Genomic DNA, 16,233 nt, shown 5'->3' with positions numbered 1-16,233 from the left:
TTATCCCCATTGCTGCCTGCAGCTTCACCACCAGCATTTGTGAAAGGAACCCAACGGGAAATGTGATCTGTAAGATATTTCCATTCGAGATGGCCAGTTCAGTCTGGCCTAGACTGGTGATGAGGAAAAGCAGGCTCATGGTCTTGCCTAGATTAAATGAATTGGATAATTTCTGTATAGCTCAAGTAAGTGATTGCATCACAAAACTTGCTACTGAAACTGGCTCCTTAGCTGGCAGGCAGAGTAAACGTTAGGGACTGAGGCTGTGGTTGCAGTGTCTTTGGCGTGATATCTCTGCGCTATCAGGTCACGATAAACATGGTTTGGCTCAGACATGGGAGACAAAGTTATATTTCCCAGAGTCGTATTAGCTAGAGTTCACAATACGGATGTAAAGTCCATTTTATGATTTTATGCTCACTGGGGTGGGGGATGCATGGAAAGGACAGGTAAGTCAGGCGGTACCTAATAGATCAAAAAGCCTTTTGGCACAAAAATTAACACGGCCAAATTTTTGGACCAAATCAGAAGCAGCAGAAAGCATTTAGTGCATATCAACACTCTGCACTGAGTGGCTCTGCTCTTTAAAAGTCTGGCCCTGGGAGCCAGATAAGAGCTGGATGTCCTGTGTTATCAGGCCATATCTTATGAAACTTTTCCACGCCAGACTCTTGCAGAGCAGGCTGAGGCCATGGGGAGGACACATGCAAACTCCAGCGAGCTATACCAGCCCCACAGAAGTCCTGGGTGCTGTTATTCTGGCTCTGTACACTGAGCAAGTTATTCATGCCCTAAAGAAAGAGCAGCTGTCTCTCGAAGTAGAGGAGGATGGAAAGCCACCACTCTGGCAAGACAGTTTCCCTGTATCTTTCAGCAGGCATATGCCATTTTATAAGCCATTTTCTAACAAGCATAGCACAAATCAGAGCATTTCTAGACCAGGCCGGTGGCCGGTGGTGTTTGGAGCTAAAGTGGCAAACAAATGGGATAAGAACCCTGTGGCCTGCTCACTTGCTCTTTGTGCCAGAAGAATTTCTCAAATTTCTCAAAGGTCTTGCCTCTGTGGAATAATAGAGTCTTGCTGAGGAATTACCACTCGTCATTTTGCATCGTCCCTGGAGCCACACAGGGCGGACGGAGTGAGGCATGCATTGCCCTTCTCTCCTTACATAAAGGCAACATCAACATACAGGGCTGCTTCTCTGGCGGGGGGACAAGCGTTGCGCTGTGTTGCACCTCCAGCCGTGCTTGCATCGAGGGCAGGCTAAGCCACGAGCCAGGCGAATGCCATCTCCTGCTCTTGGTGACACCTCGCTCTTGTGCTGCACAGCTTGAAGGATGGGAAAAGGAAATGCTTTTTGCCTTGGTCACTACTTAGAAATTAGGCATAGACCCAGTTTGACTGAAATGGGGCTGCTATCTGCTGGCAGTGGGGTGGCTTTCCAGTGGTAGGCTTGGTGACCTCCTCACTCGCTGTCTGGACTTGTTTGACACAGGGATGGTCCCTGCAGAGGAACAGGGGTCCCACCACCAGCACAGACTGTGCTAAAGATGCCTGCAAAATCCCACTTAAAGGTGTGTAGCCTGGGTTTAAAATGCTGGTGGGAATATTAAGTTTGAAGCACCAGCTGGTGGCTGTTGGGGTGTGTTGGTGAGGCAGCACGAGAAGGGCATGCCTTCATGCATAGCCTGCAGTTTATTTCTGCTTTTGAAACCTCTCACCGAGCACTTCACATGACCAGTCTATTCTGCAGTGTTTTGTTAGCCATGTAAAACTCGGTGTGCTTAAGACTGAAAAAGAATATGAAACAGAACTTCTACTTGAATTCTTTTTTAACTTGGCAAGTTTATACCTGCATCTTAACCACCCTATTTTTACTTCCACACTCCTAGATTCAAAAGACCCTGACTTTGGGGGAAAACAGACCAAAGTCTACATAAAGATGTGCTCTCATTTCTGTACGCTATGCCTGTTGCACAAATCAGGGCATTTCTTGGAGCACACAAAAACTGTTGCCTTTCACATCACTCAAGCAAAGGCTGTTCTAATATGGGCCAAACTGTAACACAAAATAATTGTGTCCATGGAAATTCAAATCTTGCAAAACTAAATATTCAGATCCTCATTGACATACTGCAAATACATTTGAAACATTTTTGCTTCCCAGGATAATAGCTACATAATTAGGCTAAGCCTTTCACACTTTCTCTTTGAACCCATTGGATTTATTTACCAAAAATCATTGCATAGATATGCCCAGCAAATGTCTTAGAGAACCATTTGTAACCAAATTAAAAGCTTAAATACAGAGATTCTCTCTTCACTAAGTACTGGCTTTTATTAAAACTGTGAGTTGCTCATACTTCATCCCTTGCAGCCTCTTTAAATCCTCTGTTTGACATTTTTAATGTGCCATGCAGGTTCTAATACACATTGCACAAAAAGAGCTATTATAAAATTCCTGACTTTTTCTTGTTTGCATGACAAAGAGGGAATGGCAAATCCTCCAATTGCACCAGATAATCACTCTCCTGTGAAAAGCCTACAATCCACATCCTCTGTTTTCCTCTTAGCTGAGTTTCAACCGTGTTTGGTCAATAATTTTATTTTACATGTGAAGCCCATAAATCACCTTCCAATACACATTGGACAGTGAAGAGTCCTGGTAGATTAGACATCAGCCACAGGAAAAATCACATCTGGATCCAGGAAAGCCAGGTGCTGCTGGAGCAATCAGGCATTTTCATTTCATGTTATCATGGTTTTTTGAAGAGCCCTCACTACACAGCAGGACCACTCTCCGAAGCGAAGACTAATTGGATGGATAAGGGTTTACATGATCAGGTCTTCTGACATGAGGGAGAGATCATTACAAATCCATGAACTGCAGTTTTATCCAGGTGACTGTCACTGTATAAACATAAGAAATTCACTGCTGGAACTGAATACTTATAGAGCATATCTGAAGGAAACTTTGTCAGCCACCTGAACATTGCTTAGATAGAGTTTGTTGCCCAAGCCTCCAAAGCGGTTCATTGTGTGACTGCATTTGTCCCATCCCATGAGAACCAGTAATGTGCCCTTTAGCTGGAGAGGCAGTCCAGAGGGAACAGCCGGGTGTACGGTGCCTTCCTAAGAGGCTGAGAGGGTCGGCAAGATTTCAGCAAAAAACCCCTTCCCTCCTCTTATTCACAAGAGCAGGAGTTTTTGACATGAGTTGAAGTTGAGGCGGTCAAACGAAGTGGTTATTTTTCACTGCTATTTGTGTCTTGGGAATGAATATAACAGAAAATATTGATTCATTCAGAGAAAGCCGCTACACAAAGGGAAAGATTAAAGAATGTACTGCCTCGGGCCATGCACAAACTTAGTTTGTAGTCTATGTTTCCATTTTAGCCTTAAAACTCAATTCAGCTAAATAAGGTGCCCCCTTAACATCTAACAGATGCTTTATCATGTTTAAGGAGACAAGTTTCTTAAAAGGGTATAAAGACAAAATAAGCAGTAACAGAAGTGTTTAGTTAGGCTCTTTCAGATGGCTTTGTTGTCTTCCTCTGCGCAAAAACCAGGCTGCCTCAGCCGACACTTGTTTTAATGAGGGATGAACCACAACGGGGTGCTTTTGTACAAGTTCATTGCGTCGGGTCCTCCAGCCAGACTTTTCTCAGGGCACACCATTCAACCTGGACATTGGATGAAACTGGACCGATTTTAAATCATTTACAGAGACATGAAACTGGACCAATTTTAAATCATTTACAGAGACATATGAAATCCAAAGGACTTTTAATGCTGAAGTCATTTGTATGTATGCTCAGGCATGTTACTGCTGAAGAGGATGAGAATCTGCCCCAAGTGCCACGCTCCTTCACGCTTTTACTGATCACATTTTATTTTTTTCAATTCACTTCTCCTGGGATTGGTTTCAAAAATAGACTTCCGCATCTTATGCCAGCAAAGGCCAGGGAAGCAAAGGAGGTGAGCTTCAAGTTTAAAGGTTGACTTCAAGGCAAACATCCAACCCCCCCCCGCCAGCCTCCAGGTTGGCTTCTCTCTCCAGAGACAGCTCTCTGTTGTGGTTGTTAACAGCTTTCAAAATACCAATATTCTTCATCCACGCTGTGGAAAAGCAGAGTGATTTCTCATGTTCACTGAAAGGTGATCTGCCTTTATATAAAGCCGCCTTCTTTTAAGCACAAGTATTACAAAACCCCCAGGAATCCATAAAGAGTGATGGGACATTTTTCTAAAATGTCAGGCCTGTGCATCTTCCACCTTCTGTGATTCAGAAGCAGCGTAAAAGGCCATAAACCATTCAACTGCTGTGATTCACTGCCCTGATTCACACGCTTGATACAAATATTCAGAGATCAAAGCGGTACCTACCCCCTAAAAAAAAGATTTTAAATGATTTTTTTAATGCTTGCCATAAAGATGAACTTCCAGCTAAAGCATTATTGTCCTGACTGATATTGGCTATTTTAGGTAGCAAGTCCCCTGCGGTAAAGATTGCCGCTTCCTTTAAGAATCATACGGTGTGGTACATAAAGCAATGTACTCTGCAGTTGTGTTTCCTCCCTGACCGAGGCTGAACATGAGACACTGATCACTCAGGCGTTTTCTGGGCAAAAGTTTACAGGGAGTTAAAAAAGGATGGAAACTTATTCCCCGTGAAGGAATCTTGAAGCTCCCCTAAACCTTCTTGTATTAACTTTGTAGTAGATGAAGGTGTTAAACTGGCATGTGTCTACCGACGGGGGAGTGATCCTTTTAAGTCCTCTGCTTCGTCCCCACTTGTGGAATTTGTTGTGCCAGTGGGACAAGGCTGGCTATAAAACTTGGTCCCACTCAGGCAGCCTGCCACCACATCTCTGCCGAGAGCAGCCCCGGGGAGATCCCCCCTTCATCTCTGCCAGGCAGGCGGCTGCTTCGCCGACGGAGGAGGATGGATGCGAGGTTCGCCCGGATGCTCTGCGTGCTCTGCCTGGTCATCACGGTCGGAGCGTTTACCCAGGAAGGGTTCAAGGAGGTGTTGCTGAAGCGGCTGGGGCTCTCTGAGGTCCCTAAACTTCATAAGAGAGACTTGGTGGACCTGGTTATCCCAGACCACGTAAAGAACAAATACATCTCCATGCTGAAGCGCCACAGGGTGAAGCGCCGAGCTTTGCCGAGCCTGGCCGGCATCCTCAGAGGGATCCCTGGCAACACAGGTAACATTTCGGCCGTCACTGGTGGGAGCTCACAAAGCCCTGTGCCGCTGCCAGGGGAAGCTGCCCATGCTCACCCACCCGGCCACAGGACGGGCAGAGGCAAACCCACGGGGGGAATGAGGTTTGGGTCTGGCTGCCAACCTGAGCTGGGTAGAAGAAGTGCATGTAACAGCATCTTAAAGATTAACACACACTTGTAACTCCTTGCACCTGGAGAGGGGGTCCCACAGTTGTCGCAAAGAGCAGGCTGCTGCTGGCGCTTGATAGAATAGAATAGAAAAGCCTTGGTACCCAGGCAACATTTTGGGCAGGTAGAAAAACGATGTAAAAAAAAAAAAAGTCAGTAGACAGTGCAGACCTTGCAGATTTTGGGTCAAAACTCCAGAAAGTCCTCTAATAGGAATCACACCTCTTTGAGGATGTTTCACTCTCCCCCTCCTTTTCTTTTTTTTGGTCTGGGAAAAATTATCAAGGAGGAAATCAGCTGTACAGGCACAATGGTGTCTGTACAAGGACACTTAGAGCTTGTTTCACTTTCAAAAGACATACACAGCACCCTGGGCAGCAAACGAAAACACTTTTTCATTGCAAGTGGTGCGGTTTCCTGCTTTCACACCCAGCACTGGCACAAAGAGATGCGCACCTTTCAGGGTTTGCTCAATTTGGGGTCAAATTATATAGGAGACTTCTTTCCTCCTTGCAGAGACTCAGACGTAGGAGAAGAATTAGGGCATTTGCAAGACATTGATTCAAGTATGCATTAGAAAAGGTGTGTTTAGTGGCTGTCTCTGCCACAAGGGCTCGATGTGGGAGCATGGAAGGAGTGTGTTGTGATGATAATTGTGGACGAAGTGTGGGGGCTTTCCTCGCCAGGATGGCAATGGCAGGCTGCCTTTTTTGTTCCCAACGTGCACTGGCATGGCAGGAGAAGTCCTCTACTCTGACACCACCACGCGCCAGAACCTGATCTTCGACATGGAGGGCAGAATACCTAAAAACAGCGAAGTGACGATGGCTGAACTGAAGCTCTTCAAAAAACCTCTGGACAGAGCAAACCTGCCTGCCAAGCAGTCTCACAGGCCCGTCTCCAACGCCAGAGTCAGCGTGTACTGGGTGCAACGGCAGCACGATGGTACCAACAGGACCTCCCTGATAGACTCCAGGTAAGAAAGGGACGTCTCTTGAAGGCAGGACTCTAGTTACAGGGAACGGGTCCTCTGGGCCGGGTTCTGGGTGTCACGTGTTTGTGCCTCTGGTCAGTCTGATGGGGTTACATCTGTAGAATCAGGCTCTATAGCCTCTAAGCCCAGAATGAGTTCGTAAGAGCGGATATTAGGTTAAGACTGCAATATATGATGATTCGTTGAAATAATCTATTTCTGTGTCAAACAATGCTGCGTACTGCTAGGTCTTCCCCTCTAAAACTCTCCACCTGGTTCACTTCTCCCTCGCTCTAACTCACGTGGGTTACGGGCTGCTGGCATTCTTTCCATTGGCCATTTCAGTAGCTGATATAAACAAGTAAATTATGCAAAAAGCATCTGATTCTGTAGCTTTGAGCTCTGTGGAAGTTTTACAATCCTTGAAGACAGAATTAGACATCAAACCAATTTTCTGCATGGGTAGAAACTTACGGCCTTAATGCAGCTAGGACAGGAGCAGGTGGGAGTAGTGGTGTTTACCAAGCTGTCGTCACTAATGCTGAGGCTGCATATAATCCTGCACTGCCGTATTTCTGTATGAGCATGAATGAATGCCTTGACATGAGCATGCACAAAGGGTTTTATTTAGGCCTTCAGTGTCTGTTAGATCTGCATGCTTCTTTTTGAGGTGTGAGTTAATTACCATGGGTGCTCGCCCAGAGCGCTCAGCAAAAATTATCGTGTAATCAAGGCATGTGACAATCTACGGGAAGCAAATAATTCTGCTGCAATAACAGGGCTGCGAGCCTGGGCTTTATCTGATGGGCTTTTCTCTAATGCCAAGTCCTTATCGCACAGGCTGGTTCCTATACGCGAGTCAGGCTGGAAGAACTTTGATGTGACACAGGCCGTGCATTACTGGCTGCGAAACAAGAGGCGGGAGCCAATGTTCCTGGAGGTCTGGATTGAAGGGGAAAGGGTAGGCAGCCATGCCTCAGAAATGGCCAAAGCTGTGCGTTTCACTTCTCAGGACCCCAAGGATAAAGCCCTAGGCAAACCTGAACTGGTGCTTTACACCCTCGACTTGGAAGACTATGGGTACGTAAACCTGTATCAGTACTGTCTCTGGTGTAGCTTTGCCCCTGAATTATTGTACCGTGTGTGCCAACGCAGGGCGTGCAGCTCTTGCCCTTGTGAGTAAACTGCTGTGAACAGAGGAGTTAGAAAGTTGCTGCTCGCTCAATCACACCTCTCCGCTCCCCATATGTGTTGTCCGAATATTCAAACGAAACCCAAGCATGGCCCACATTTCATGTCTCAGGGCCCGCCCCTGCTATTAACAGGGGGGATTATTCCTCCCACCTTCCCGCTTTCCAGTTATGGCACCAGTTCTTGTTTCTCCCTTGGCACGCAGGGGTCCCGGGGACTGCAAGGAGGAGGCGGTGATGGGGAAGTCTACTTGCTGCCGGCAGAAACACTATGTCAACTTCCGCGAGCTCGCCTGGACGCAGTACTGGATCATCGAGCCGGCAGGGTACCAGGCTTATCGGTGCTCGGGGGGCTGCCTGCAGCCCCCCAGCCCGCTGCGGCGCTTCGGCTACGGGGACCGCACCTGCGCCGTGGCGGAGAGCTCCCCGCTCCCCATGATGTACCTCGTCAAGAGGGGCAACCGCACAGAGATCGAAGCGGCCGAGTTTCCCAACATGATCGTCGAGAAGTGCAGCTGCGTCACGGACAGCATGGCGCTGGTGTGAGACGCAGGCGGCCAGCCAGGGTGGTCACCCAGTCCCCCGATTCCCTGCAGCCCTGCTCAGAGCCACCCCGGTCCCCAGCCGTGGGGCCGGAGATAAAGCTCCCACGCACCCCACTACCCTGCAGAGAGGGTGCAGTTAAAGGCACTGTCTGTATAGATGGGCTCAGAGCAGCATCCATCTTCACATATACCTATGTGAGGGGTACCTATGGAGCCTAACGCTTCTCAGGGCCCCCTTGATGCTAGCCAAACTTCACCGAATTTGATGGAGCTGTGTCCGATTTATTTTGGTCCCCACCCTGGAGTGTTGCAAACAGCTACAGGCAAAGGAGGAGCAATCATCACCAGGTGAAGAAGTAATGGGTGGGTTCAGCTTTTCATTCTTAGACTCCTGGTTTTAGTCCTTGTCTGTCTAAGTCATGTTTATGGTGAACTGGAGAGCAGAAGCACTTACATGTATATATTGTATTCACACAAGCATACACACATGTACATATATATAGTATATGAATATATGTATGTATTGTCTACATACATATTGGATATATACATACCGTCTACATACATACATATATGTACATAAAGTATTGTCTATGTTTAGAGCTCAAGGGAACATATATATGCGTGTATGTATCGTATGCATATATACATATATGCACATATGTAAAACATTATCTGGAAGTCAAAGGATTATATTTTTGGCCCCTGCTCCATGGGCTTAGCACAGTTTTAGGCAGAATTTGTAGTCCTGAAGTCAATGGGAATATTAGGACTTAGGTTTACTTGCGTGAGTAACAGTTTGTAGAATCAGACCCTTATTTTTCTGGTTGTGTATTACAGTTATTTCAATTTAGGAATATTTTCCAAGTTTGCATGCTTTCAAACTCAAGTCAACAATAAAATACCATTATTAAAGTAGCCATGTGTTTGCTTATATTTATTCTTAGGTCTAAAAGTGGAGAGAAAAAAATCTGTCATATTTCTGAAGGTACCCCAGTGCCCAGCTCCTATAAACATACGCACAGTAACAGCTCTTCTCAGTTACCTGCATAATCCTGCCTGCTTCTGGTAGAGCTTGCCTACTCAGGCAGGGACTGGGACTGGGCTGAATGGGCAGGTGAAGCAGAGTGCACACCGCCAGCACTTCTCCCTGAGCTGCTGCGGAGTTTGAGTTAACGCTTTCTTAAAGAGAAAACCTAGAAACATATCTGACAGGCAAGAGGTGATGCTCTTGGTGTGAGCTGCAGCAGTGCAGTGCCAGAACCTGCAGGCAATCAACTGGAGCTGTGGTGCAGAAAGAGATGAGCTGCCTCCTGCCCTCTCCCTTCCCAGGTGAAGCGTTTTAACCCTGACCCTTCCTTACGGACATCTGACCAACAAACACGTCCCCTGGAGAAATGCAATGATAATGTGGTTTAATCCCTTTTTGAACTGTACTGAACTGCTGGCCAGGGTGTCACTAATGATAGTGATTACCACACTTTGTGTCAGACTCCTCTGCACAGTTCATAACCTACTGAGATACCGGTGGCTCTGGGGATGAAGTGGTCGCTGCTGTTTCTCTCTGTGGGACGTGGTCCCTGGGGGTCTGGCTGAACCCACTGCTGGTGGGAAGGCTTGGAAATGAGTTTGTCTGGCTAGACAGGGTGGCCATGGGCCATGGACCAGCTGAAAAGAGGGACCCGTTGGTCCCTGCGGTGGCTTTGGGTCATTCACCAGGAAGGCTGAGATGTCAAATGTCCCTGCTGCCCTGCAGGACCCCAGGACTGAGGTCACCCCCGCATCCCTGCCCTCACCTTGGCCCGTGGGTAGGCTGGCACCTTTCACTTGTGCAAACGCCTGTTGCAAAAGGAGAGCTTTAAGGGGAGGAAAAAAAGGCAGAAGCACAGACTCACCGGTTACTGGCACTGGGCTACAGCACCATGGGTTACTGGAATCAGAACTGGATGAGCCCAATCGATCTCTGGCCGTTTCCTTCTCATGAGTACGTAATGGCATTGGCATTCAGCCCCAGTTCCTCCCCACCCAGCTCGGGGCAGGGCATAGCCTGAAGGCCATGAGCTCAGCTACCACCCTGAAGAACAAAGCCTAAGATGTGTCCACACACACTCCTGGGGAAGACAGTGTTTGAACTGGTTCTGGCCTGAGAACAGAAGAGCATTAACTCTGGCTTCTCTCCAGCACTTAGGCTCCAGACATCATCCCGCAGGCCTGGGAGAAATCCCACCCAGTGCGATCGGGGCCAGGCTGCTGTGGGAAGCGGGGAGCAGTGTGTCGCAGCAGGGATGCGGGGCTGGGAGCAGCGGGGTGGGCAAGGGCTGAGCCCCCTTCTGCTCCCCTCCACCAGGATCCTGCACCGTGTCCGGCTCCCCTTGCTTTGCGTCTGGCTCCCTTTGGTGTCCTGTGAGCACAAGGTACATAAAAGCGAGCAGCAGGTCTGTGTGGATGTGTGTGACAGCCGGGGGAGATGGGGAGGGGGAGGCGGTGGCCGAGGAGACCCGGTGGGGTTACTCTGGGGAGAACTGTGGGTATTGCAGTGCAGGGACAGGGCACAAAGCTGGGAGCGATCAAGCCCTGCCAGCCCTGCCACCAGCAAGGATACTTATTTATTGCTAGGGGAGCTGCACAGATGTGACGGCATCTCCCTCCTCGGTCCCACCGCCCCGCTGCGTTCACAGCCCTCGAGCCCAGTGTGTGGTCCCGTCCAGGGCCGTGAGGCCGGTGGTAGGCACAGAGTGGGGGGCCTGGGGAAGAGGTGATTTATAGAAACCTATAAGCATAGATAGCCTGGGTGGCTACGTGCCAGGCTGGGCATCACTGACACCCGTATCTGGCACCTCGCGTCCCCGTCTCTTTGTGCCCACAGTCTGTACCCCCGTCCCTTCCCAGCAACTGCACATGGGGCCTCCTGGGGACCCTCGGGATTGCCCAGACCCTCCCTACCCTGACTCTGTGCACAGCAGCACCGTCATCTGTTGAAGTGGCTGAAAAATTAAGCTTCTTAATTGAAAATTATCTAGCTGTGCTATTGTATAATGGATGCTGTGGCTAGTTTTTAATCCACATTTGGACTGAGACTCCCTGCTTTTGGGGGGACAGGACATCGCTCCTCAAACTCTAGCTGGCTTTGTAGTGAAAATGCAGTGGGCTCGGAGGTCGGGCTGATGTGGGGAAGGCTGCAGAGATTTCTACAGCGCAGACTTCTAGGCAGAAGGCTGTGGATGAAATACTGCCACACCTGGGGCTTTTTCAGACATCAGCCCATGCTGCAGGAAATTATCTCCCAGCCTGTCATCTTCAATACAGGCTGCATTTACTGTGATACTTTCTGTGTGCTACCTCACTGCTTTTATATCGGTACAACTTGTAACGCATACAAAGGCTGTCAAGCTGTCATGTTATCCCTTCCGTCTGAGCGGCACCAGAGTCTCTGAGGAAAGGCAGAACATCTCTGAGGAAAGGCACCTGGCAGCAGCATGGTTCAGCATTAACATTTATGCTGAACTGTAAAACAAAAAAGGCAGAGCAGTGCAGCAGCATAATGAACCACATCTACGCAGAAACGATTTCAAAAAATGTAAAGATGTTTGATGCAAAACCAGCATTAAAACATCGCGTGTCCTCCTGCACTACTGAAAGCGCAGAGCACCCGTGTGATGCTCAAGAAGAAGGAGGTGTGTGCCATTCACATTAAGTTAGTGTTAGTCCCACGCTTTAAGTTAAGCTCTTGTGTAAGCGTTCACAGTGGCAGCATGTGCGAGTTAAAGCTTATCACGAGCGTAAGCTCTGACCTGCCTTCATGGCACTGCTCACAACACGATCCGTGACGTCCTGCAATATTTAATGGAGCTGGACGTAGGGAAATCTATTGGTCTCACAAAAGCTTTTCTTATGAGTAAGGCTTGGGCAGGAGAGCAGCACTTTCTCTCTCCATTATCATTACCTTTTAGGAGAGAGAAAAAAAGTTTTCAGCTGTATTAAATGCCACTGCTAGCTGAGTTACATTGCTCTGATCCTTCCATGGTTTCATTTGAACCAAGGATGCTCTCCCATTTTCTTTCAAAATCTATGAGAAATTGCAGCTTTACCCTGCCGCTGAGACTGTATTTCCTCTCCCTCTCTCTTTTTGTCCCCTTTGCATTTCACAAACTCCTACCAAGAGTGTCTGACACTTTGCCTTTCAGGGCAGCCTTCTAATTGCCAGTCTAAGTAGAAAGTCGGATGCCCAATCCACATCCCGGCAAAGGTGATAATCAGGGGAGCTCCTCCGGCTTTGGCTGGGAACAGCTGGAGTCTGGGAAAGGGGAACCCGGGGCAAACAGAAGGCGGGAGGTGGAGATCCCGCAGGACTTTGATATTTTTAGAGGAGCCTCTTAACAGTCTCAACTTCTCCCAATTTTTGCCATTAATTTAATGTGAAATTAGCTCCTGTGCAAAGTGCTGGATTTGCAGCCGGGACCTGAACTCCTCTGTCCATTCTTGGGGCAGGTGCAGGAGAGCAGCGTGCACTATGTCAGTGCATTTCAGAGTAAAACAGAATAAAAAGCTAATCACAACTGCTGTCTTCTGGCCTACTCTCCAGGGGTACAAGGGCACTCCAGAGCTGCGTGGGTGCTGGGATTTCCTACAGCTAAACCAGCAGGTACAGAACAGCCAAGAAACAGTTTTTAACCATGGCAGGAAATAGTTATCTGCAGATACTGGGCACCTGAAAGTAATGTCATCAGACCACAGCTCTCAGTATCCTTTTGACAATTGCTGAATCAGGGCTTTTTTTAAAAAAGCTATTTAGTTATTTTGTTTTAAAGGCACTCCTAATGTTTATTTGTGGTTTTCTGTTTACATTTTTCCTTCTTCTAATTTTCTCAGTGATGATAAACCTGCCCCTTTGAAAGTCTAAGTACCTGTATCCCCTCTAAAAGTTTGTTTTCTCTTTGCTGAAAATGAACGCAATCAGTTCATAATCGCTACCTCTCCGATGACTGCCAACTTCCATCCCAGTAGTCCGTTAACTCTGTCACCCTTAGGAGGTCTCAGCTAGTTACCATATGCTGGATACAATACTACACAGGTCATAAGGTACCATCTATAACCGCTAGACATCATGTTTTCACCAAAATGTGTAATATTTCCAGCAGATGTTTCACAAGCCGGCTGGCTCCTTATAAACACTGCTCTTCTTTCCGTACATCCCAAGTAGGTCTTTCAAGAGCTTCTTGCTCCTTTCTGTGCTGCAAGTTTTGTGTAAATTCCTGACTCCTTGTGCCTGGTTAGAGACACACAGGGAACGCAGCGGGGAGAAGCAGGACGGGCAACACATGCGTTCAGGCCACCGGGACGTTTCCCAGGCAGGGACAGCTGCTGGGTCTAAATCCAGACTAACCGTCCTGGATCAGCCAGCGCCTGCCCAGCCTCTGGCAGTGCTGGAAAGCAGCGGTGCCTGCCCAGGCCCTCCTCAACAGCTGGAGGTCAGCGGAGTTGTCACTTCCCCACCGTCAGGTGCCATTAGGTATGTTAATCTGCAAAGCCACCCTAACTGCGCAGCTATAACTGAAAGCAAAGCCGGCTGCGAGGTGGCTGGGTTAACTAACTGCGGTGCGGTCTTTAACATCTCCCGTTAAATGTTTTGGAGGAACCTTTAAGATTTAAAAATAGCACCTTCCTGAGAATAGACATTGCTACAAACAAACCTTTAAAATGTCAATGTTTTCCCAGAAAGCAAAATCTTGGATAAGAATGAATTTCATGGGGATCAAAATGATCGATTTTGGCTGTTTCTGGAATAGGCAGAATGACATAAATGTGACCTAATATCCCCACTCTGCAGCAGCACCGTATGCCTGTGCACCGTGGCACAGAGCCAGGGCCTCCGGTCAGGTATTTTCTTCAAAGGGCTGAGGGTTTGCTCAGCGCTGCACAAACTGGACACATCCTCCACCGTTAGTTCAGTGCCACCTACAGTAGCAAGTGCAGAAGCTGTCAGACTCAGGAAACCAAAGGAAGAAATTCCTGCACACTCCAGCAAAGTGCTGTCTAGGTCAAAACACCAAAGTGGCTTTTTAGTAACTCGTTTACTTGTCCGTGTTGCGGAGGACTGCGCAGGTGAGGAAAATGGGAAGGGAGCCTTTTGGTTGAAGGCTGGCAGCTGTCACCGTGTCTGCTGGTGATGATCTTTCTAAACTTCCCCAAGTTATTTCTCTCTCTGACCTGCCCTGTTGTCTGCTATTTTTTGTGTATTATATGTACTCACATTTCTTCCCAGGGTATAGATGGATCTGTATGAGGTGAGGAAAAGCCCACCCTCAGGTTTGTGCCAGTGTTTTCACTAACTAATTTTTTTCAGTCAGTAACTCTGAAAAGCAAGAGAAGCACGAGGCAGTGCTCTAGATCTTCTAGATGTTTGAAATGCATTTAAAATGACAGTTCAGAAGAATTCTGTAAGTCATACCACTTGCTTGTTGGGGAAGTGTTTGTGTGGGAGCATGAACCTTTTCTCTGGAAAGATGTTCACAGTTTTGGTGCATTTACAACCAGAAACACTTTTGAAATCCAAAGCTGCATTAATCCTTGGAAAAAGAAAGACCACCTCTATTCTGAGGCCATTCTGTCCTATGGAAACGGCCCATATGATGTTGGAAGGTTTCAGTTTATATTCTTTTTTTTTACTGGTATTTGTCAACTTCTTTATTTTCTTGCCCAAATTCTTAAGAAAGCTTCAAGCACTTCACCTACTTGTTTCTGTTCTGTTGAAGGATCAGTCCGAGTCCTGTTTGTTATCCAGTTATTTTCTGAAGGATGCCTTACGGACACGTGAAAAGTCTAGCATTGCCAGCGAGTGCCCGTACGGCTCTCCAGACACAGCATTGCTCTAGGCTAACCCTTTACGTGGTGTCCTGGTTTCAGCTGGGATGGAGTTCATTGTCTTCCTAGCAGCTGGTACAAGGTACAACTAGGAACCACAACACATGGGCAGATCCCAGAGCAAGCACTTGTTCCTCTAGCTCAGCAGGAGCTAAACAACTCCCAAATAAATGTGCCGAAGTGTGGAGCTGGTTAAAGGTACAATCTGTTGTCCTCTAACACAGATGTAGGGTGTATGTTTTAATTCTGGCACTACTGAAGACACAGTTCATCCATAATGCGTTCAGCACTACTGCTGGTTTAAAGCATCCCAGTTCCCCTTCCCCAACCAGTGTTTATTCCCTACCCTGTGCAATGCGACTTCAGTTGTGCTGGCATAAATTTGTGAGAGCCACATCACATGCCCCGTCAGGGAACTGATCGGGTTTAACAAGGAACCCACAACAACAACAAAAGGCAAATGGGTGACACATGGGGTAGACGTGGAAATAGCTGCGTCAGTGCAACCGAAGCAAGACTGCAATTACAGTGAGGGGAAATAACTTAGGCAAGAGTTGTTGCCAAAACATGTCATTAAACTGGCCTGTTCTGTCTTGGCCCACACCATCCTTGCCCTACTCCAGAGGAGCTTGAGTGTGTTCATACAGCTGAAGGCTCTCCTGACCCAGATGATGCACTCGTGTTTATGAGAGCTGGCTGTAAGCGCACCGAAGGCTTGCCACCCAAGCGGGACTGCTGCCGGTATGTAACATTCCCAGCTGACACATTTACACCAGCAAAACTTCATTACGTTGAGGTGACCTCCCAGGTACCCTCCATTCCAGTTTCCTAATGAAATATATTCACTAAAACCCATTTCCTTTCTACCCAGGGTCCACTTGTCCTGTCACAACCCCCATGAGATGTGATGTGCAGAGCCTCAACATCTCTCTCCCCCCCCCCCCTTTTTTTTTTAATTTTCCAAGACTCTCTTACAGATTGTCAGATATGCGAAGTGCTTTACTGCCACCAAACATCTTCTTACCTACTAGATCATTTGCTGCATTTAAGTCACTGTTCAACATATAAACCAGATTTTACTAATGATAAGCTGCAGAATGCTATGTTCATTACTTTTGGATCTCACATGCAGGTAAACAGAGAACAGTTTAAATGTGCTTTAACAATTCAGCCCTCAAGTGCCACGAATTATGTTTTCAGAACACTGTGTCAAACAGATCCACAAGTGCTGGGTTTGTGTGTCACGGCGTAATTACCACCACTGCA

General features: G+C 47.6%; 1 protein-coding gene across 1 annotated transcript; it reads left to right on the top strand.

The window, feature by feature from the left end:
* Positions 1 to 4,946: 4,946 nt before the first annotated feature.
* Positions 4,947 to 8,107, top strand: LOC128150331 (left-right determination factor 2-like). Its single transcript, XM_052806447.1, has 4 exons — positions 4,947 to 5,211; positions 6,140 to 6,374; positions 7,212 to 7,451; positions 7,768 to 8,107. The coding sequence occupies exons 1-4, from the start codon at positions 4,947 to 4,949 to the stop codon at positions 8,105 to 8,107; spliced, it is 1,080 nt and encodes a 359-aa protein (XP_052662407.1).
* The last annotated feature ends 8,126 nt before the right edge of the window (positions 8,108 to 16,233 follow it).

This window comes from Harpia harpyja, chromosome 13, assembly GCF_026419915.1.
Source record: "Harpia harpyja isolate bHarHar1 chromosome 13, bHarHar1 primary haplotype, whole genome shotgun sequence".
NCBI classification, from domain to species: domain Eukaryota; kingdom Metazoa; phylum Chordata; class Aves; order Accipitriformes; family Accipitridae; genus Harpia; species Harpia harpyja.
Note: the sequence above shows the minus strand (reverse complement) of the source record. Positions and strands in the feature narration are given on the sequence as shown.